Source organism: Cheilinus undulatus, linkage group 15, assembly GCF_018320785.1.
Source record: "Cheilinus undulatus linkage group 15, ASM1832078v1, whole genome shotgun sequence".
Taxonomy (NCBI): Eukaryota; Metazoa; Chordata; class Actinopteri; order Labriformes; family Labridae; genus Cheilinus; species Cheilinus undulatus.
In genome coordinates, this window is record NC_054879.1 from 30,308,576 (window position 1) to 30,333,220 (window position 24,645).

General features: G+C 37.8%; 1 protein-coding gene across 1 annotated transcript in view; it reads right to left on the bottom strand.

Moving 5' to 3' along the window:
* Positions 1-10: 10 nt before the first annotated feature.
* ints6 (integrator complex subunit 6) overlaps positions 11-24,645 on the bottom strand; it is a 40,496-nt gene continuing 15,861 nt past the window's right edge. The window contains exons 6-18 of the mRNA XM_041807548.1: positions 13,950-14,075; positions 13,471-13,622; positions 11,011-11,163; positions 9,709-9,841; positions 8,784-8,878; positions 8,566-8,676; positions 7,275-7,490; positions 6,489-6,615; positions 6,214-6,356; positions 5,937-6,117; positions 3,916-4,275; positions 3,618-3,711; positions 11-1,943 (exon numbers count right to left, since the gene is read on the bottom strand). Of these exons, the coding sequence (XP_041663482.1) occupies positions 1,850-1,943; positions 3,618-3,711; positions 3,916-4,275; positions 5,937-6,117; positions 6,214-6,356; positions 6,489-6,615; positions 7,275-7,490; positions 8,566-8,676; positions 8,784-8,878; positions 9,709-9,841; positions 11,011-11,163; positions 13,471-13,622; positions 13,950-14,075 (1,985 nt within the window). The 3' untranslated portion in view covers positions 11-1,849. The remainder of the gene's footprint in view (positions 1,944-3,617; positions 3,712-3,915; positions 4,276-5,936; positions 6,118-6,213; positions 6,357-6,488; positions 6,616-7,274; positions 7,491-8,565; positions 8,677-8,783; positions 8,879-9,708; positions 9,842-11,010; positions 11,164-13,470; positions 13,623-13,949; positions 14,076-24,645) is intronic.

Here is a 24,645-nt window from a genome sequence, read left to right on the forward strand (position 1 = left end):
GAGTCACATCTTTACAGAACACTTTATTTACATGGCCCTTCACAGTGTAAAATAGAAACTTTATTCATGGAAATACTTACAAAAAGGCCATTTTTCCACTGAACATTCTCTTTAAATAGTACTCTAGGGTTATTTACATCTTTACAGTGTATTCAAAATACTCTTTTGGTAGCGGCCTCTTCACAAACAAAGACAAGTTATGGCAGATTTTGGTCCCTATCCAAGGAGGGAGGGAACAGAAGAGGGCTGCCCTCTGAATCCCAAAACAACTCTCGACCTCTTAGACCTTTAATTCGGATTTTTTTGTGTAGATTTGAGAAAACTGAATGAGTCCAATCATAAAAAGAGATCGTTAGCAGAGGAAACATCTGCAACAAAAGCTAGCTTTTCCTTCAAATTACTTTAAATAAACATTCTCAAATGTACACAAGTGCATTCATGGTTAAGAAGCTGGTTTGAGATTCATGGCGAAGGAGGAGGAGGGGGAGGTGGAGGGGGCTGTTTAGGGGGTGGGTCGAGTTATTTGGCAGCAACCAGCACGTTGGGACAAGCTGGCATCCAAGACCTCGCTTCGTCAACTATCCAGGAGACATTTCCAGTCTGATTTCAGCTTTTACAACCAAAGTTTAGGATAAAAATGGAAATAAAAAGTGTCTCTGATGTTATTGCTGATGATGATGCATTGGTGTGAGTTCCTGAGCTTTATCTCCCTGTATTTAAACATCTGTAACCAATGATATTGCATCATTCAAATGGTAATCATTGCTTTGAAAATCTTTACCTTCTCCAGGTGCAAAGAAAGCTGTGGATCAGCTTGTGTCCCAAAAGGGAAGTAATGCTTTATAAATTCTTAAGTACTTCTCTTACATTAATCATCAGTTTGGTAGGTTAACCACAAGTCGACAAATTCAACACTTGAGCTAAAAGTCAAAATTTAAGAGCACAGCGTCGGAGTGCTTCAGTTAGTGGAGTGTAGAAAGTAAATTTCAAACAGAACGACACACTCTTATCCTCCAACAGAACAAAACGCAAGGAACATGGAACAAAAATGAGGAAAAGGGGAACAAAAGCATTCGATGAGAGTTTCCGTTGGATCCTGTTTGACCCTGAGTTGGCGGAAAAACACACAACCTGAACCTTCTCCTAAAATCTACGGTGTCAGATGAACACAACCAAGCGTGACTCAGCAAAACATCCAGAAACAGTGCCACACTCCCCTTCGTTTCCTCTGCTAATTAGAAAATCTATCCAGACAAGGGAGCTAAGGTTTTCAAAGTTTGATACACTTCAATAGCAAGTGTATGCTCCATTTTATCAGTACCAAAGTGTTAAGAAAACTTAAGACCTTCATTCATATTTTAGCCAACAACTGTTGTAGGAAAAAAAAAGAAAGAACAATTGTTGTTAAAATATTTGTGCAAATAAGACAGGAGCATGTCTGCCATTTTTGTTGATTAAAAACAAGAAATCTCCCAAAACCGTCTACCCAGTTGCCGTATCAAATAGAGAATTGATATAATCTGATTTTTACCCGAGTTGTATCAAAGTTTATCATTCTGGCAACCTTAGAGGAAGAAAACGAAGGAGAATGCCTCACAAACATCTAACACTTTACCTGCACTTTTCTTACATCCTCCCGTTCATACCGTGTGCAAACCAATCAGAACATCAGAAATGTCGAGATAAAGCACAGAGTCTTTTCATGAACCGATAGTTTAAGGGCTGGATGCCGTCTTGTCACGTCTTGTCTCCGTGTGGGTCCCGGTAAAGGAGGAACAGGGCATTTTGAAGGTTGTGGAGAGTTGTCGGGTTTAAGTTCAGTTCTATTCAGTTCAGGAATGAGCCAGTCTCAGAGCGTGTCCACATGGTTCAGGTTAATGGATCTGCTGTGAATTTCTTCCAAGAAGTTTTCCAGTTGTTCGATGAGAACACGCTTCTTAAACCTTTAAAAGACGATGAAAAAACTAGAGTTATAGTTTGAAATTTACAGCAAGCAAAGTCAGTTGTTAAAGAGAGGTCTGGCTGCAGACTACAGATCTCAGACGTCCCCCTCGTGCAGACAACTACTGTGAGATGCTGCATCTGCCAGAACAGTAGGGCCATAATTTGCTCGCACGTTTGAAGATTTTTTTTTTCTTCCAATTTGACTTTATTCATAAACAAAATCTACCAATTACATTAATGAAATAACCAGCTTGCAGACATTACAAACTAGGCCACATTTCATAATAAAACAGAAAAAAGCTCTAATGTCTATGATTAAATTATGTATAGACCCATTTTAGAAGCAGTTACACAAACAGTGGTTTACTTTAAAGCTAACACAGCTTTGCTAGCTACGTAGTTAACATTACTACCAATGTAGTTACAATAGCTTTATCTACAGCTAACAAAGCTCACCAAAGTCACCATTCGAATACCTAGTTCTAAAAGAGGTCTAGCTTTAGCAACCATAGCATAATCTAATGCAGCTCACATAGCTTTGTTTGCTTAAGCTTTAGCTACTTTAGTTATGTAGCTACATTACCTATGTAGCTAAAGTGGCTTCGTTAGCTTTAGATTAACCTACATAGCTACATTGCCTACGTAGCTCATGTAGCTGAATTAACTTTGTTAGCTTTGACCTTTGCTACGTTTGAGTGATTTTTTCATGGAGAATCTGTTTTTTTCCTACAAGCAGACTGTTTACTCTGCTTTATTAAATGTTTTGTATGAGGGCTTTGCAGGACAGGTTTTTAGCTTTTAACTTTTTGTATCCTTCCTGGAACCCTAAACTAACTGGAGGTTAAATCAATTTTATTTTTAAAGTTTTAGTGTGTATTTCCAGTCTGAAAGATGCAGCACCTCATAATACTGGTCTGCAAGGGAGAGGGCGCCTGAGATATGCAGTCTGCAGACTGTCTTGAATAAACCACTAAATTAAGTAAAGAAAACTGTTATTACAGAAACATGGGGATAAAAAAAGGTTTTTGGTGTTTGAATGTTGCCTGTTTGCAACATTAGTGACAAAACAAATATTCACAAACTTTGTGATGATTAACAGGTAATTTCTTTATGGTAAATAGGTTTTGGGTTTCATATTCAATCAAGCAGCTTTCTTTTTAGGAGTTTTATGATTCATTTTAGATCCTTAGGACAGGGAGATTATACAGAATGTTAAGAAAATTAAAGGATATATCCTTTTTTGTTGTATTTCACACATTTGATGCTTTTTGGATTACTCTTATTTTATAAGAGTTGTATACTTTATTTAAGATCCAGGATTAAAATTCAATCAGGTTTTTGTAACAGCGACAATGCAGTAAACAGTTTAAATGCTGAGACTGACACTGATGTAATGCAGTTTATAGCTGAAAGTGAATGCCATGAGCTTCTCATTCTTTTAGCCTTCATCATCACTTGAACTTTGCTCCTTTAAAATGTAACTACTAGCTGTAATATATTCACATGTGTAATAGCAAATATAAGACTGCAATCTTTTGTTTAAGCATAGATATTATGGTTTGCATTAGCAAAACAACTTCAAACTTCACATTTCTGTTCATAGATGTTAAAAAAGGGTGGCAGAAAGATCTAAAAAATTACTTATATGTAAAAACGATGGTTTGTTTTTATACCTGGCCGCCTCTTTGATAATATTTTGAAGGAAGATGAGTCGGGTGTCCAAAGTGCCCTGGATCTGCTTCAGGAGGAAGAAGATCTTCTCATAGTCTGAGACACAAAAAGAAGAGATTTTAGTTTTTTGGTGTTAAAGACAAGTTAAAGAACACAGGGGAATAATATGTAATAAATCTAACCTCATTTTGAGGTCTCAATAAAACAATTTTGCCATGGAAAATGCTGAACCTTCATATTTTCTTTTAACAAACTTTGTCTTTGCCCCTGAATCTGTATTTCTATTCTTTAGCTACTTACGCCTGCCAGGTTTTCGGATCTCCTTGGTGATGAGTGCCCTCAGCTCGTTGTTGACCTTCGTTGTCTCGGTGTGAATGTGCTTCTTCAGAGCTGTAGGTGACAGGTATCGAGGCGGCTGCTCGTCCAGCAGCACCATGTCTGCTCCTCCCTCACTCCCTGGAAGGAGCTCGCCCACCTGAAGCCGCCCGTTCTCCTCCTCATCTCTGTGCCGCAGGTCCTGGGGGTCCGCTGATGTGTGGTTCTCCTGGTGGTCTGCAGGCCCCGAGGAGTCATCTGACTCTGAGTCTGAGATGTAGTGGTTCTGATTCAGGTGGTTTATTATCAGGTCTGGTTCAGGTGTTCCATCACTCATGTCCATGTCTGCAGGGACACATATTTTAAATAAATACATGTTGGAATAAGAAATAATACTCTGCAGCAACTCTTGTTCTAACTCTGCATATTAGGCATGGAATACAGGGTAACTTAAGAACCACATGATACGATGTGTGTGGTCCACAATAGCAATAATATGATACGGTGATTCTATTCTATTTATAGACTGCAATAATGAGGCATCATCACATCTGATTACCTGAATAATATAATATAATCTTGAAAAGGTGAAGTACAGGATTAATGGTTTTCTTTACTGTAGCTGGTGTTAGTTTTACCTCTTATCACAGGTTATTTTCACCAGAGAAATTTGTTCTGTATGCCGTATTCTTGTTGAATTAACATATGAATCTGCCACCAGCACTTTGACATTTGTGTGACACAGTGTCCTGACTGTAAGGGAGCATCAGACATTGCTATATGGCACTGCTGCCCTCAACACTGTGTCCATTAAATATCCAAGTCTCTGCCTTGTGGATCTCAGTTATCCCCTTGTAAAAATTATAACAACAAATGCTTCTATTTTGAATGCAAAGAAATGGAATTTTGATGCTTTTGTAAAGCCTTTGACAGCTGTAATATTTTGTCCTCTGAGTTGACACAAGTCAGAGGATAACATTTCAAACATGGATAAGGATATTATTAGCGCACAACAAACTCCACTTTATAAAATGAGCCACAAAGGCTCGGTTGTGAGTGAGCAAAGCAAAAGATAATCAAGGAAATCTTCCTGTCTGACACTTTCTGGTGCCTTGTCATCTCCTCCTTTCTTTGTTCCCTGTCAACACAAGCAACAGAGGGAACCGAGCAACAGGGAAAAAACTTTGTTATTGCTGTCCTTGAAAAGCACTTTGTAACTTTGCTCTTGAAAAGAGCTCTATAAGTCTTCATCATTACTACTATATTATTATTTTATTTATGTATTTATCTGATTAATTTGGTAAAGTCGAAATAAATATGTGATCTAAAACATGAAAACACACCTTAACACTTAAACTGAACTTAAACAAATAAAATGAACTCTATTTTTAAACTCAACCCTCTCAAATGGTATGGAAAATCTTATCTTCAATGAAGAATCTTCTTGGTTTTTAGTACATTTTAAATTAGCCTCCACACAATTTTGTGCTTCACAAACACAAACATGGCATGTTTGCTTTCAGAAAAAAACTCTGAAGCAAAGGACACAGCACAGTATGATTTTATAGTCAAGGATGGTGCAATCTGTGCTGATTTGACTGTGAAGAGCCTCATTCATGTTTCAGAGTGATTCATATGAGCTACTCCAGCACAACTGGCTTGGTGCACAAAGTTAAAGATTGTGAAAAATCTTTAAAATAATGACTGAAACCTGTTCAGCATTTGAATTTGTTTCTAACAATTTAGATTTGTTTTAAAAGTCTATTTAAATGGGACACTGGTTTACAGCTAGTACAGCAGGCGCCCATATACAGAGGCTACAGTCCTCAATGCACTGGTTGCAGGTTCAATTCCTGGCCCTGGGGCTGTTTGATGCATGTCTTCCTCCACCCTCTCTCCCTATGTTTCCTGTCTCTCTTCCACTTTCCCCTCAAATGAAAGCAAAAAGCCAAAAGATAATCTAAAAGTTGATTCTTATTAATCATCTGTCTGAACTTAAATCTCACCTGATCGAGGGCTGGCAGGCGGTGTTACTGGTGGGGTGTAAGCTCTGCCCAGGCGCAGCAGAGGCGACATGCAACGTCGTCTCTTCGGCCCTCCACCCGACATGTTGTTGCTATCTCCGGGTCTCTTTCCCTTGTTCTGAGGGCCGGTTACAAACTCATCCGCCTCGTCGATCATCATACCCTAAGAAATAAAAACATAAAGACAGTCAGTCTACATGTTTTTTGTGTTACATTTCAACTTTCTGAGTAAGTGACAGAGCTTGGTGTGACTCAGTACCTTCTTGTCTAATTTGAAGGGGTTTCCAAATGTGTGCAGACGTTTGGGTTGTTCAGGATCAGCGTCTCGAAGAGGCTGAGGAGCAGCTTTAAGGAAGTCTTGGTAGTTGCCCATCTGGGCTATTGGCACGCTGTGGAGCTGGTCTGGACAGCAGACAGAAAAAATGTGAAGAGAAGATTTCACATAAGTGACCTAATACCATCGATTTGACTTTTTCTTTTCCAAACTTAATAATTAGGACTAAAAGCTACAACAGGTTTCAGAGATGGACTAACCTGAGTCCTGCCCTCTGAGAGTACAGACGCTGGTGTTGAGAAGGTTTCTCCTCATTCGGCTGAGCTGGTCCAGCAGATGGCTGCGGGGGATGTCGTAAGGATTCCTGAAGCTCTGTGGCTTCAGGCCCTGATGAAGATTGGGAGGGTAAGGATGAACATTTAAATTTCACCAGGCAGGGGAAGATGGTTGTTTTCTAATGAAATACTGCTGTACTTTGACCATGACAGAATGCATATGGAGGAGAAACAGTCTGATAAAGTGGAACATTTCTAAATAAAAATATTGTCTGAGAAAATTCCTCAAGAAAGAGAGCAAGGAGCATGTTTTTTTCTCCTTTCTAACTCTTCCCACATTTGATTCTCCTATTCTTTACACAAACCCATCCAGTACCACAACAGAAGAAAATATCCCTGCCAACAGCACAAGCTTCAAAATATGGACATTCAATTCATCCCCTCTTCTCTTCTGCTTTTTTATTACAGTCGTAACTTTTCATTCTTCCCCAAGTACTAATTCCAAACTGATGATTCAACCACTGCAAACCTTTTTTTTAAACTCTGTTAACTGTCTCACTTTTAAGCTTTTGTTCTTTGTTGATTGTCTTTAATGTCACTTCTGTTCTGTTATTTCAACAATTAAAAAAACAGCTCATTATTCTCAGTCCAGCCAAATACACCTCTGCAGTGTCTGTATTTCTGAAAAACCTTTCCCCTCCAGAGTAGGAAGCCAGTTTAAAACGTATGTATTTTTGAGGTTAACATACAGAAATAATACATGACATTTACCTTGTTGAGCAGAGCCAGCTGAAAGCCCTGAAACTCTTTGGGGTTGAGCTCCATGGGCAGAGGAGGAGCATCTCCTGACAAACTGTGCAACTGCTGGATGAAATCCCTCCGTTGGGCCAGTGATATTCCTCCTCCCCGCCATCGAACCTTCATACCAGCTTCTGGAGGTGGCTTCTTACCAATCGAGGCGATCAGGCGGTCGTACTCAATTTTTGTCTGTAAATGTCAGTAAAAGTAGATAAATGATCATTACAGGCCAAGAAGATTGCATCAGCCCTAGATAACTAGCAAGCACTTTCTGTTTAATGGCAAACACATTACTGTGAACAAAAGGAGACATATGATGATTATAGTCCAAGAAGATTGCATCAGCCCTAAATAACTAGCAAGCACTTTCTGTTAAATGGTGACCATCAATGGGAGCAAAAGTAGACATATGATGACTACAAGTCAGGAAGATCACATCACGAAGACTGCATTAGCCCTAAACTTAGTAGTAAGCACTTCCTGTTTCATGGTAAAACATCAATTTGAGCAAAAGTAAATATATGATGATTAAAGGCCAAGAAGATTGCATCAGCTCTAAACTAACTAGTTAGCACTTCCCATTTAATGGCAAAAGATCAGTCTGAGCAAAAGCAGATAAATGATGACACAGGCCAAGAAGATAGAATCAGCCCCAAAGTAACTAGTAAGCGCTTCCTGTTTCTTTGCGAAACATCAGATTTTGTCACTCTACATTAGCCACGTCTTTTCATTACTGGGTAACATTTTAATAACTTTTCATCATCATGGTCTCTCTAGAAAAGCACTCAGATTTGAAGGGGATAACATCAACGCCACATTGCTCATGTTTGACCCATCATAATGCAAAAAAATGCAACTAAACTTCAACTTTAAATGGAAACGGAAAACTTGCTGTTCTATCCTTGGACAAGACACATATACCTACCAGATTTTATAAACAGTATATTGGTGAAACACACATCATGGTGTACTTTAAAAAAATGTGTATAGAGACATTTTGCAGCAACCATATAGAGTAGAATCTAATGTTCACCACTTTGGCAGGGTTTGCAGTTTCAGAACTTTCTGAGTATATTTACGACCTAAAAAATGCCAGTTCTTTAGGCAAACTTGAAAGCCCTACTCCCAGAGGAAAAAAGGCCTCAGCAAGGTTGATGCTTGGAACATATTTGATATCCAGGGATGTTGTTTTACCTCGATCCTCTGAAATTCCCATTGAGAGACATTCCAACCTGAATTCACATGCAGACACAGAGTTTCTAACCTGTTGGCTGAGTTTCTTCAGATAGGAGACCACACTGTAGCTCAGACCATACTCCATGTTGTCTGCAAGCAGATTTGGTGCTCCCATGATTCTCAAAGCCTTCCTTAAGGACTGAAGACAAAAAACACAGCCATAAGAAATGATCAAAAACCTCTTAATTTAACAAACATCTGAAAATTGAAAATGAGGAGCTGAAGAATGATGTGACATCCACTGACCCCAATGTAATATGGAGGCATGGTCTTCAGATAGTTCTCAAAAGACTGCCTCCATTTGATTGTTGGCTTGAACTTGTGCACTTTGATCAAGTCATCTGCATTGAAACAAAAAAGTACAGACTTAAATAAGACATCTATCTGCATCTCATTTGTAAGACTAATGTACCAAAGCCTATAAAAGCACACTGAATTCACCAAAGAAAAAAATTTGGACCTGTAAACTCAGAATTGTAGATTTATTTCTTGTGATTTCAAATAAAGAATATTAAAAAAAAAGGAAAAGTATACATATTTTTCAAAGTTCATGGCTTTTTTGGTGCTACAGCATGGTCTTCACCACATTTCTCATGCCATTAGTGCATTTCATCAAGTTCATCCATGCCAGCTCAGGATCCCTTCATAAAGAGATATGGATCTTCAAATTATGAGATAATAATCTGCTAAATTTGACATCAAATTACACAAATTACATGTTTAGCAAGACAGCTATTTGATACTTTTCAGCTGTAAATTCACAGCATACCACGGACTCCTAATGAATTTATTAATTGAAGTAAAAATAATAATTACTACAATAGCTTGAATCTCCATGTTGCCAAAAAACTGAGATTAAATTAAAAATAGGTTGTTACTTGGGTCACAGGCACAAAAAAATAACGTACTGTTATCATTTTGACGTATATATATCACAATTTGGTTTATATGAGGAATGTTTTCCATAAAACCTAATGAAATGTTAATGGTGTGATTTTTGGTGGACTATGCACCACAGAAATACAGATGCAATTGCACCTGTTTTATTATCTATTGCTCAGCCCTTAGACACATGGCCTCCATTCTGAATCTACACTTGTCAGTAACTGTGAGTTGTTTAAATATAACTGACAGAACTATGTTAGATGTAAAATGGATCGATCAGTCTTACCCAGAAGTGGCAGGAGCACGGGGTAGTTGTAGGGCATCACAAACAGGTTAACACAGTTCAGAGCTGTGCTGGCTTTTAGGTAGCCAAAGGGTTGGCCCAGGTCACTGTACTTGGCACTGTTACATACAAACACCTAAAACACAAAGAGAGAAAAAAAGTTCATGTATGATGAATTCTTCAACAGGCAGAAAAATACATAAGCTGCAGGAATCTAGGTGTTTTTTTAAGCGTTTGATGATTTGATGAGCAGCTGTTTTTTTGGTTTATGACTGAAACAGCATCGGTAGTCTAAGCCAAGCACCACTAGCATCCACTGACCCGTACTCCTAATGCTGACAAGTATGAACCATTTCTATAAAAAGTGGAGTGCACTTTCAGCACTCCCTCTGGGATTTGTTCTCACCTCCACTAATCTCTGTCAGACTTTCAATTTAGCTAAATGGGACAGCCTGTGGTAGCTGTGTATTTCTGACTGCAACATGAAGAAGGGGTTTCCATTTGTCTTTCTAACTTCCTGTATTCATAGATGACGAAAATGGTGCACAACATTTAGAGTATTCCCTTGAGAATGAGCAACTAAAAACACATTTTTTGAAAGTTAAAAATATGGAAGAAACCCTCTCCATAATCACAAAGTGCAGTTTGGTCTGAGGTCTTTCTCAGTATCTGCTGCACTGATTTCTATGCAGCTGTTGAGCATGTATTAACATGTTAGTATATCATGAGTTTGCATTTTAACATGCATCATTAAAACATATTGGAGGTAAATAGACATCTTTAAGCTTGTAACATTTAAGGCTACATGCCAAGGCTACTCTTATGGTAACATTTCCAATTATAGAAGTCATTCTTAATCAAATTGCACCAGTTTTTATGTTTGTTCCTAGTGTATATTATGAATCAGAATAATTTAATCATCCTAAGAGGGAAATATGGCCATTACAGGTTCTCATATACAGCAAAAAAGCACAAGATAGAAGAATAACATATGCATGATAAGTCCATATCATATAATAGACATGAACATCATGAAATGCATTTATTTTCTTGCTTTTTTGTACAAATAAGATGCAAAGTACCACTAGCTTTAGACAGAACAATCACAAAGTAAAAGCATCACAAAGAAAAGTTACACAGTGCATTTATTACACCATATTTTTTTGCGGCTATGTGATATGAACCATTAAGAAAGAAACAGGCCCAAAGGTTTAAACATCCCTGATCTTATCCTTAATGTTTAAGTCCTACCTGTAAAAGTGTGTCTTATTTTGTGTTGTGCTGTGTTTCCTGATTTCACTGTACCTGCCAGCAGGTGTGCGGGGACTTCCTCTCCAGTATGTACTGAGTAAGAGGCGAGGGTTCCAGCTCGTATTTGTCAAAGGGAACCTTGTCAATCACCATTGGCTCAGCGTCCACACAGGAGAACCGGACGTGGGGGTGGGCTGAGCGGGGGGGCTGAAGAAGAAACATACAGAAAGTTTAATACTGTAAAACCATGCAGATACATTTCCTAGGATTCTGGTATATGCAGCTGATTGTCTGATTACACATGGAGTTGGCTATATTATTTTTCTTTTCAACCTGTAAAGAGACCATAAACCATACCAGACACAGATGTTACCTTTTTATGTATTGCACCAGAGTTAGGTTTGGCAGGTATAAGTTAAAAGAATGCAGCTTAATAAGTCAGCACAGCAGACAACAGCTTAAAAAGTTAACCAACTGCTTCTTTTTTTCATCCTTGTCCCTTAAAATTTTAAGTTTGCCCTAAGGACTGACGTTTTAGGTCTGAACTACAGCTTGCTTCATTTTTTTCAGATGAGGTTGATGTGCTATTGCAAGTACTTTCCCAGGATCACCTCAGGGAGGGACCCAACAAACCTGTTGTTTAATAAAGAGAATTACTTTTTATTTTGGTAGTACAAGCTCCATGAAAAAAAGGAGCAGATTTTTATTTAATTCAGAGCTTACTGTCTGCATGTCATGTTGCCACTTCTGTGTTTGGTACAGACCAAAACCTTGACTTTTTATGAGTTTTGACTAATTTACTAAAAATGTTTTTTAAATCTCCATCTGCAGTGAGAGAACTGAACACTCTGCAGGCAGAGTCTTTGTGTCCCTTACTTGTATAACAAAAGACTACAGATGTTGCTGCTGTCATCACAGATGCACTGAAACAATGCTCAAGGCAGACATTCAATGTGAGGCAAATCCTATTCAAGCTATTAGCAGCACCTTGTCACAGGGCATGTTGATGCAGTTGCCACATATAGTCTGTAAACCGCACAAATGTGGCTGTTATTGTTTATGTTGCAGCAGCGGGTTTATGCTGCAGTGTGTGAGTCAAAGCAGGCAGTTTAACAAGGTGAGCTTTTGTTTAACTAAAGGTTACACCCACAGGGCAGATCATGTAGACTAAGTGTAACTTTAAATTTGGATAGAAACGATTGATGTTTAATACAAAACAAGCAACATGTTTATGGGTTCTTTGTGAGTGTCTGTTGGGGTCAGGAAGTGTGCAACAGCCACAAGAAATGAATGGGAACAGAGGAAAGTTAGCACTTCACAGTTCTAGATAGGCCTCTACACTGAAATCATCATCATATAATTTCTACAAACATTGAATACAATCCCTACACTTTACAAGAAAGTAATTTTTCCACGTTATCCGATTAACCTGCAATCAATGTCACAATTTACTGAGTCCTGCAGACAAGAGTCTAAAGGAGTCTTGTACTGATCTAAGAGGCTAGCTAAGCCCCTTTGCTGTGTAAAAAAAAAAATCCTCATTTTGACACACATGCTTGTAATTGAGATGGTGATATATGACCCACCAAATAAACCTTGTGTAGAAAGTGACCAGTGATGATGTGCCATTCACGAATGAGCCTGTACTATGAACAGCCCATTGATGCGAGCCGCAGTAGCTAGCTCCCATTTCAGTGCCAGTATCCTTTCCTCTATCCTTTGTTATCTAATCCACATGTAAATGCCAAAATGGTACATTGAGCCAATTGGGAGCCAGACCAGCTCTACTAAGCTGAGCCAAATGATCTCTTATAACAGACGGATTTCCCACCACAACAGTAAGACCGGACAGGGTTAAGATCAGAGTTTAACGTGACACCATGACAAAGCTGTACTGAACCATACCAGATTGTGTTGTGGAAACTGACCATACACAAGCATTGTGTAGCCACTTGACCAGGCTTTAGACTGGGGCTTCTTTTTTTTTACTGCCTGCTGCCGTATCATTCAGCCTTAGTGTGAATATGTCTGCACTAGTATCAGCCAAATATTCTGCATTCCTAGAAAAGTACAGCACAAACACACTAAGACCAGCTACAAGAACATGTTAGTCAAGTCAAGACCTATGGAAAAATCAGTAAAAACTGAGTTGATCTTTATTATGATATTGAAAAATCCCACTTTCAGTATCAAAACTGCAAAATCTGTAATTCATTTTGCATAAGCTGTAGCTTTGTTTAGTGTATCATGTAATATATGGCCCACAAATTCTGCTTAATGATTACTGCTGCATTTCTACTTCCCTTTTTGATGAAATATTGTTGTGAGAAGTAAATGACCTTTGTTATTTCACTGTCAATACATGTAACAAATGCATGTATTTTTATGCCTGTGACTGTTCGTTTTTCATTATGTGATTTTTTCTCTTGCTGAGAAAAGCCTCTGTCAATTTTTACATAAATTGAGGATAATTCTGCTGTCCCTTGTATGCTTTCTTTTCTTGAGTTTTCTTACCAGTGTGGGGGAGTTCTGGTCCGGCCAGAAGGCCTCGGGGATGGGCCAGTGACCGATTGGGACACCCGTTTTAGGATTGGGTCGTACATAGATCAGCTTGTGACAGCAATGCCATGGCTGTGGACCAGACTTCAGTGCCTCAGGTGGAGCATCTGCAAAGAAAAACAATGGCATAAATTAATTTGAATCGTTGCGGTTACACACAGGAGGGTGTTTGTAGGGTATGAAAAACATGATTTTTAAACTGTAGAACTGTGTGGGCAGTATAAAAACCTAAGGTGGGGGCTTAAACGGCAACATCCACCATCTGTTTATGAACAAGAAAATCTAAAAGAGGATTAGAAAAGAACAGTGAGTGGGAGGGAGCAAAGAGAATCTCTGCTAATCAGACAGATGCAGAGCAGCAGCTGTTAAAAAGCATCTTCGAAAGAAAAGAGCCAGGAATAAATTTCATTAAGACAAACAGAGGTGTCTCTTACCTTCTAAAGGAGGAGGGTCAGGTCCTGTTTTCTCGAAATTTATCACCACGCCGCTCTGGATTTTCTGCACTAGAGACTCAAGACACTGATTCAACATACGCTGAGAGAACACACTGTAGGAACGACCTGCAAAACACCAAGAAGACATAAAAAAATTAAGATATTTACCTGAAAAAGTGCTTCAACAAGAGCATTGAATGAAACACTGAATCCACTTAAAAAACCTTTAACTCACCATTATTTTCAAGAGTTCAGTCATTCATATTTTTAACCACTAGGGGGCAGTGGAACAAGCTGAATAAATAACACTGTATCTCGTCACATTTTCTAGTAAAATTGTTTGCTGGTTCCCCTAAAAAACACATCCATCAGATCCAGAGGAACATTATCATTCTGTTCAGATCTAATTTCAAGTCACCTGATGAGGTACGGTTATTTGAGATAAACAGAAGATACTTGTGTCCTGATGAGAGGTTAAGTGCTCAGTAAAGAGACCCTTAACATAAATTATTCCCCTATAAACTAATGATAAATTGCATAATCTACCACACAGGCTGTATCTGTCACAGCCTTGCCACCTTCAACAGGCTCAGGTTCTGTTCATGCAAGCTCCAGGTAGTGATAGCACTGATAGGACCTAGCCTACCACGTGGCCTCTACTGGCTCCTACAACTCTTCTTGCCTGCGTTACCAATGGGCAAGAAGAGCCAGGACATCACTGCAGTTCTACCACATGGCGAAAGAAGCCCAAACAGCATCTCCACCTTCAGCAGACCTAGACCCAAGCAATCTTTTTATAAATCAGGAAACATCTGAAAAAAATTAAGAGTGCTTGACTGTCTCCCCCAGCCTCAATAACTTTGCCTGTTTTGGGCTGAGCAGGTCTTGTTCAGATGTTTTATCAGAAGCTAAGAACAGCTGCCTGGTGCAGCTAGAACACAGTTAAGGCTGAATTACACATTAAATGAGCCATAAAAACAAAACAGTGAGTTTTAACTGACTGGAAGGCTCCATGCAGCTGTGAGAACTGCAGAGACAGGATTCTTCTCTTTGGGTTTGTCACAATGAATAAACATTTTCACTTCACATACAGCAACAGAAATGCAAAATATTTTAGCTATCCCTTTATATATGGTTAAAAAAAGCTGTTTTGTTGGTGTAAATATCTGTAACATACAATATCAATAAAAGTTACTAATATAGTAACTGCAGTACTGTGCTGAAGCATTAGGGCAAAACTCGTTTGTTGTTTAAGAAAAGTTTTATTGATCATTCATATTTAATCAGTTTGTTCATATAAAACAACAACCAGACACAAATTTGAACAAAAACAAAACTTTTAGAACAAATTTCTGTAGGCTACGGCCAGCTCGTAGTGTGTGAATATGAACTGTTTTGGGAAGGGTTGGGTCTTAAAGTTTTGTCAAGTAATCTTGTATAAACTGGGTGGCCAGGGCCAGCCCTCAGGATGTGTTCTGCTACCTTTTTTTACTATAGCTTTAGTTAATCCATACCATGGGCCTGTGAAAAGTGGGACCCATGACCCCGAGGGCCTAAAGCAATGATGGGTTAAGCCAGACTGAATAATGCATGCTGCTTTACACTGCAAGCAAAGCATGGCAAAATTTGTGAGAACAGTAAATGTAGGGCAAGCAATGAATCCAAACCAGATGTCATGACTATCAAAACAAAAACAAGCAAATATGACGAGTTATGTCTCGCCCTTGGCTTCACCTGTACAGTGAGTATTAAAGTGAGCCACACTCCTTCCCTCTGACACATCCTGCCTGCATGCAAAGTATATTGATAAATCCTGAAGTATCCATGTGTTTTGTGGTGGTGGGGAGGGCTTGAGAATAATTCATCTGTTAAAGGGGACCCGGCAGAAAAAGTTTGGGAACCACTGCCTTGGGCCGTCACATGTTGATAACAACCACTCTCCATTCATGGCCGTTAGGTCTTAAGTGGCCAAAATCCTCTCTTATGAAAAAACCTTATATCCAGATAATGCAGAAACTAAGCTGCTAAAATGTAATCAATAGTCAAACAAATATGAGATTCAGCATACACACTGGATGATTTTGAAGAAATATCTAAGTGCAGTTATACCAACTCAAACTGCAAATTCCATATTAATTGTTGTATTAAATTGAATGGGCATTTTAATGACATTATCATTTTTGATAAGAAAACAAGGATTTCTTGCAAACTGTTTGTGGAAAAAATGAGACTTGAATGTTTGCATGATGTGTAGAGGAGGACATCAATGCATAAAAAATATTTGTCTTAAACTGGTATTTTGACACCTTTCAGATCAAGGAAAAACTGCACCTTGTGCAATCACAAAGTTGCAGTCGGCCTTTTGATTTAATCTAAATTTTGACTAATTGCCCAGCCTTAGCAAGCAATATCCTAAAATGGGACAATGGTAACCTGACATGCCAGATGGAAACGTATGGGAAAAAGCAGAGGCTTTGAAAAAACTCTGAGTGTGATTGGATGAACATTCTGTCTGTCACATCTCTACGGGCCAATCAGAGCAACAAAACACGTGACGTAGCCGCTATTGAGCTGCATGTGCGCAGCTACCGAGGAATAACGCGAAACATCGTGACTAAAGACATGTAAGTACTTGACTTTTGTCGTTTTTTTAAATGAAAACAACTTACTGCTGTTCTTTGTTCTTCTTTTAACAAAGAAATGTCATCAAGTTCTGGAAAAAACTGCAAAATCCACGCTAAGCTCTTACACCAATTGCACCAGCCTCTTGCTGCGGCCTGTTTACATCATGACTCCTCCGTGCCTGAAAGTACTGCCCCTCTTCGCTAGTTGGTCCTGTCACTTTCTAACTGGGCCCAAATGGTTCAGATGGGAGCTTTGCAAGATGGATTCACCAGTGAGAAACAAGGAAATGGGCATATCCATCTGCTTTGCAAGGTTAGGACTATGGTAGCTGTTGCCATTAAAATCTGAGTTCTCATCCTCAAAAATCAAAAACACAATGATAACAATTGCTGTATGAAATCTTAAAAAAATGATTATTGTATCATAATTTAAATGATTATTTTAAGCACCTTAAGGTCAATGCCAAAATGTCATTTTGATTCATAAAGCGACCCATGTATGACACATTTATTAGCTTAAAAGCAGTCAAGAGTGATCTGTTTGATAAATGTTTAAAAGCACAATTCCCAAAAGTAATTCATTGTAGAGTTTTGCAGTTTTGGTAGTGTCTATGCATAAATGGACAGCACTAAAAATACGAGCAATTTCTTAAAATAAGTCTGTCTTTTTTCTTTCTTTATCAATGTGGCTCAGTACTGCCAATTCAGTTTAATGTACATCAGCTGTTTATACTGTAATTTCTCAGAATGGTCAGTGTGTTTGGCATCATTGAAAAATGGATCTATTGTCAGTCAGGTGCTCTTCAGACTGACTGGTAAGATGAATCATAGTCACGTATCTAAAGCAGCAAGTCAAGTGATGGCCCAAGGCTTTTGCAGAGTTTGGTAACATTTGAATTCTGATAGATAAATTACTTCTTTGAAACATTTTCAAACAAAACTGAAAAAGAGCAGCATTTTCCAGCTGTTGAAATACAATGAGTTTGACAGAGACAATAAACAAAGCATGGTAGATAATTATGACCTCACAAGGTGCAAAGAAAACTAATATGTTTACTCTCTCTACAAACTATTGACACAGCATTAATCAGTGTACAATAGTTGAACAACGTGAATGATTAAGGTCTTTTGTAACCAACTGTCATACCTACAGTGAACATCTTCATTCTAGGCCAAACAGAACAATACAATTAAAAAGTTTTATCTGCTCAAACTATGCAGTCTACTTCTGAAATACAAAGAAATTCAGTTTTGTACTTGAACATTGACTTTTGTATTGATATAATGTATCTGACTGTAATGAATGTACACATATACTCTATATTTGCATCTTAAATTGATACAAAATATTGTGTTTCTTGTGAATGAAAATGTGTGATTTGGGACTCAAAGCTAGACAAATTAATTAAAAGGTTTTTTTTTTGTATAAATAATCTACAAATATAACACTTGTCTAATCCTTGTATATACAGTAACCTGATCCATAATGGTGTTTTTCTCATTACATTTTTAACTGCAAATTGCAGTACTGTCTCCTTCCTACAACTGTTTAAACATATACTTGAGTATAAACATTTCCATGATCAGGAATTTATCTTCAATTTCTAATGTACTCTTTTCCGATGAACCTTTCTCATGACATTGATGTCTTTTTTTTCAAAGCTTTGGCCCCTTTTGATACAATCAATCATATAAATTAAATACATTGTGCTGTTTCAAAAAGCATGGTATCAAAAAGTATGGACATATCTTACATTTTGAAAACCTCAGTATTTAGGGTAATAGTTAGTTTTAGTGTTGAGGCGTTTAATTTTTGTTGAATGTTTGTTTTAGTGAAGGGTGCCAATTTGTTGGTCCATAAATTTAGAGTCCAACAGAAACCAAATTCACCTGTATACTTGGCCTCAAAATTCATTCTGATCTTGTATTTAATCAGCTTAAAAATCAAACTGAAAATAGTGACCGTTATAGTTGCACTATAAAATGCAGTTTTATTGTTACTGCAATATGAGCCCTTGCATTAATATCTCAAAGGTAAAAATGTCATGCAAATGAAACACTAGCTATCTACTAGCTGTCAGTAACTGTTGTAAATATAGTGGTAAAAATGTTTCATTTGTTTTGGATTTAAAGGAACATGTTGCTTACTGCTACTAAAGCTGACTCAGTTCCTTTAGTATTAAATCAATTCATCATTCACCTATTGTCATACTACAACCAGATTTAACATTCAGAATAACTGAATGATAACTGTAAGATTCAAAAGTTAACTGTCCATAATCAAGCCTCTAGAAACATACATTGAAACAAAAATCCAGACAATCTAGTCCTCAGTCCAAATGCTGGGGAGGATGTGGTCACAGTATGTTAGACCATGCACATATAATTTGGCATTGCCCTGTTCTTAAACCCTCTTGGAGGATGTCCACAGTGCAGTTAGAAAAGTCCTGTGCTATGATACTGAATTTACTTGCTTATCCTTCTACTTTGGAAATATGGATCCGAAAATACGTTAAAATGACAGACACCTTCGATATAAAAAACACCTTCTATAAAAACATTGATGGCAGCAGGCAAAAAAGGTCATAACAAGGTGATGGCTCTGTAATCAGTGGGCAGAAATAGTTAAAAACGTCAAATGTATGTAGTGTTGTTTTGTATCCTGTTCACGTAAAAAAAAAAAACATACTGTATTAATTTGGAATAACTTTCTGTATTTTTTCACATTCGCAATATGTCACAACGCCAATTTTCCAGAATCATTCAGCTCTCAAGCCTGTTTTTAGAATTTAAGCCTAACAATAAATTGATCACCCATCCTGGAAATACTCCTGATTTTGAAGAACATGATACTGTCTGAATGGAGAGTAGCTGGATTCACATTTCTGCAGTGTCTGACTTCGGGTACAAAGTATTTTAAGGGCACTCTACTGCACTCATCTTCATGGGGCCGTGTCAGTCCTTACTAGGTTTCACAGGCATTCAAAGCAGGAATATTTGCATGAAACACAGCTGTGAATCTCTGTATCTACTTACGTTTTTAGTTTGGCTGGCAACACACCAAAAGCATGTAACTACTATCTACTCATACTGTTATAGAATTATATTCTTCATCTTAACATTTTTAACCTTTATTGTCATCTTGAGGCTTTTTTCCTTTATTTGAAATTCATTTCATGTGTATCGTACATGTATACTTTGGCCGTAGAGGTACACAGGAAATATTTTACTATAAATTGTAATGTGTGTATCTGTCAGTCAGACACAGAGAAGTGCAGGTCAGGTATTGAAGATCATAAAACAGTCAAAAGTCTTAAAAAGGAACAATTGATTAGTCTAATTCAGCTTTCTGTCCTTTTACCACCTCCAACTTGACCTCCAATGACCTTGCAGTGCACTCATTCACACAGTGATTTGAAAAGGCTGTGGCTTTGTGTCAGGTCTGCCATCAGCAGTAATGGACAGGCAGCATGTACTGTAGACTGTTACTGACAATGGAGCTGTGTCATGATCTGCATTCAGCACCACCGACACAGAGCTTTGGTGAGCTCGTCACTCTCTCTCCCTCTCTCTCTGTTAATCTTAACCTGCTATCAGCATCGTTCTAGTCTGTTCCTCCTGCCGGCTGCTTCCACAACCAGGCGGCATGAGGACGGGGACAGGAGGGATAAAGTCAACTTTATGGTAGTGAAAATGTTGAAAACTTCTGAATACCATATGTTTACAAACAGTACAAACTCTACTATTAAGTTAATGACAGATACATAAAATTACCAAACACTGAAAAAAAAAAAAACTTTTAAGAAGAAAGGTGAACTGATTTTTGATTATCCTAAACAAGAAATTACCTTATATTGGGTGTCAAGGACTTCTCAAAATCATTAGATTTATTAGTATCGCATTGAAGTTGACATTTTGGTAAGACTGAAACCCCTCCACATTCAATTATCATCCTAGCTGCCAGTAACCTTGCAAAGCAGATGGATACACCCGTTTCCTTTTTATTCACTGGCAAATCCATCCTGCAAAGCTCCCATCTGAACCGTTTGGGCCCGGTTAGAAAGCAGCAGGACCAATCAGCAACGAGGGGCAGTACTTTCAGGCGCAGCAGAATCGTGACGTAAACAAGCAGCAGCAAGAACTGGTGCAGTTATGGAGGAAGAGATTAGCGTGGATGCTGCTAAAGTGCCAGTTTCATCAGAACTTGACAACATTTTTCCGTTAAAAGAACAAAGAACAGCAGTGAGTTGTTTTCTTTTCAAAAACGACAAAAGTCGAGTACTTACATGTCTTTAGTCGCCATGTTTCGCGTTATTCCTCACTAGCTGCGCATGCGCAGCTCGATAGCAGCTACGTCACGTGTTTTGTTGCTCTGATTGGCCCGTAGAGATGTGATAGACAGAACGTTCATCCAATCACACTCAGAGTTTTTTTCAAATCCTTTTCCTTTCTCAAACGTTTCCTATTGAAGCTTTTCCAAATGGATGTGTGAAACAAATCCATCTGGTGTGTCAGGTTAAGCTGCCAGGGCTTGACATGAACTATTTTGCCCACCAGGCATGGTGGCTAGTGTTTTTGCAAACTTACTAGCCACTCAGCATGTCCACTTGCCACAGTTTTGGTGTTTGGAAACTATGTGTTTTATACCAAATTTGGTACGCATGGTATGACATGACACACACACTCTATTTTCCCTCATCAATATGATCAATATCAGCTCTTCTTAATAAAGCACTTCTCCCTGTACAATGAAACGGCACACAACAGAGATATGTGTCATACTTCACTGTTAGAGACAGCCATCTAAGAGTCAATGATGCTTAGATTTTTTTTCTTCAATGATTTTAAATGTATTCTAATATTAAAATACTGTTAACAGACTGTTAAAAAACTACAGCAGATGACAACATCTCTAATTTTCACTCTGACAAATCTCCACCAAAGAATCTGGAGTGTCAAACTTCTCCTCTCCTCCCCCTCTATTCTCCTTTGAACTTTATGGAGGAAATGTCTTTACAGTGTGAAATAAGGCTCTCAAATTGTTTCAATTATCGGTTTAAATAATAGATGACTTAGATTTAGTGCATGAAGCTCACATTTGGAAAACATTAAACAGCTGTGCTGTCTGTTGTTTAATATTAGAAGCAAAAAAAAAATCCCTATTCAGTTGAATTCTCTGCTTCCAGTTAGGGTCAGGATAACAATATGGTGGGTGAAGAACTGGCTGAACTATAGTAAAACGTATTATTTTTACACCAAAAGTAACTAATCTGACCCACAAAACCTATTACAACACATTTAATAAAGCCAACTAAACAGTGTGGTTATAAAAAAAATAACTTCCATGAGAACGCACTAATGCTACTTCTAAAATGGCAAATATGTTCAGGAAAATTACATCACATCCATCCTGGCGAGGGTGGTGTCTCACAGCAGGATGAGGTGTCTGAGAGCCGTGGTCAGCAGCCAGGCTGACCACAGACGATTTTGGCATTTCAATACCGCTACTAGTATGAGTGCTGATACCAAGCCTAAGTTCTCATACTCATAAAACATTGGATATCATTTTACAGCATGATCTCAGCCTCTCATTATTTGAGCAGGTAGGCGAAGTTGAAGTCGTGTGCAGTTGTGTTCCTGAGTTAAGAAAAACTTTCTGAATCTTTGCTTTTCATCCTTGATCAAAATTTTCTCCTGAAGTGAACTTTAGCGAATCACTTATCCTCTCCACAGCAGTTCGAGTAGACCTGCTCACTTATTAAAAACCACCGTGTTTGTGCTGTATCATTCTACTCCAACTAGCAAACCTGTAAACACAAGTCAACTCTGACTGGTGAGCAAGAGATGGAGCTGAGACCGGACTCGGGGTCATCTCTAACTGCAGAGAAAAACAGCTGCCAAGGATTTCTCTTTTTATTCTTTATCACAACTAAGTTGTTTTTTTCCCTTGAACAGGCACATTATTCTCCTTAGTCTTTGTATTGACAGAGATGATTCATCAGCTGTTGCTAGGAATGCATTTAACAAACAGCTATTTTGATCGAGTGTTATAAATACTTTGAGCTTGTCCCGGCGTGTTCCAGCACACTGCTGTACAAATTAGGTTCGGGTTAGTCCCAGGAGGAGTTTGTCTGTTATGGCTCTCCATGACGAAACTCATTTACAAGAAAATGGCTGTGGAAAACAAAATACAATATAGTTCTTTGTGAACTCTAACAACTGACTAAAACATCTGTACAGAAGGTCACAATGCTCAAGAATTTCTTTAAGTGTTGTGGTCTTTAGGCTAACGAAACATTTTTGTATTTTACATTCTAAGCTTCTATTTTGATATTCTGTGGGTCGAAGTATAATGAAGGTAATACCCCTATTTTGATTTTAGTTCGCTCATTACGGTTAACTGAACAAATTCTTTGGTATTTTTAGCTTTGAATTCACTCGTCATTTGCTGGTATGGATAGTTGGTTTGTCACTGTTTGTATAACATGCAATTATAATAATATTGATATTTATATTATCATCTTGCCATTGTTTTGCACCGTTGCTTTTTTAAAGAAATTTGAACATTTTTTTCTGCTTTTTCCTTGGATTTTATGTAAAGTTAATGTCGTCATTGCATGTGTGGATCCCAGAAAAATTAATTACTACCATAATAGTGGTTAATATGGATCTAAATAAAAAAGTAAGCAGACAAATCTCAGACTGATGCTTCTAAATTTCTGGCATCTCTTTTTATTGTGCATTTTGATTTTCTTCAGGCTAAGATTTTAGTACTTTTTAAGTGATTGTGCTCCTTGTATCTGGCATATATAAATTAGTTCTACCTTAACACTTGTTTTAAGGGCACCACAACTTGAAACTTCATTAATATGGACTATTGCTGAATTATGACAATAAAGAAGTGTTCTTTTATTTTTAAGATGCTCAAAATAAATTCAATTCTCCACAGAAGTAAAGGGGGTTGGGGATGTAAAAGTGCATCAAGTGAAAGAAACTAGATTAGACGCTGTCATTGGTGTTATATTTTTGCGTTAGAAAAAACCTATTATAAATGTAGGTAGAAAAGCACCAACCCTCTTTTTCTATGTACGAATATGACAACTAGAATAAATGCCCTGTCTTGTTATAACAGATCAACAACACATGCTTATAACATTGTTAATACACCTTTATAACATTAATGCTGTTCAGTATGTAAATATTTCCACCTTCCCTGTCATTATCACTGCCCAGAATGTTTATAACAATCTGATTATTTGCTATGAGTGGATTAATTACTGTATCTCAAATCTTCCACAGGAAGGATCTCCTGACTTTGTATACCTACTACTACTTTATAGTTAGTGTTCCTTTTTGTTCTGTATTGTCTTGTGTTGTGATGTACTGTTTTTCTGTTGTCATGTTTGGTTTGGTTTGTGCTCTGCTCAATGGTTTGTCAATCTATGTCTAATGTGCATTTCCGTTTAAAGGACCTCCTCGAAAATGAGATGACATATCTCATAGAGGTTATTACCGAAATAATTTCCAAGCAGTAACTGAAAAATATGTGTAAAGAAATAAACAGAAAAGCTAACAAATATCAGTGTGCCTTTATAAAAATCCTTGTTTGTTAATATTTTTTGCTCCTTTTATTCTGTCTGTTAACCCATCTTTCCCTTTGCATCTCAGAGATGTATTTTCAAACTATTGTTGCCTTATTGTTACATCTAAATGTGTGACACCATTACACCACTGATGTCTGAAATATTCAGAATCCATATTTGTAGGAATTTTCCCAACTTGAGGTAAAAATTTGCTCGTGTTATATAAGACAAAAAAAAGAAAAGTAATAGTCTACTTTTGTAAACTGACATGTAAGAGACATGTAGGAAGAATGGTAGGTGTAGGAGAGGCTGAGAGATCCTACGGGTGAAGCACTAAAAACAGAACACTTTTAATACCACAATTCCCAGAATGCAAATTAACTACACCCTTTATTGACTTTTTCTTCTGTCATCTTTCAAACTCATTTCCAATGTTTAAAAGACAAATTTCTGACAAATCAGAAGTCAACCTTAGCCAAGACAACCCTC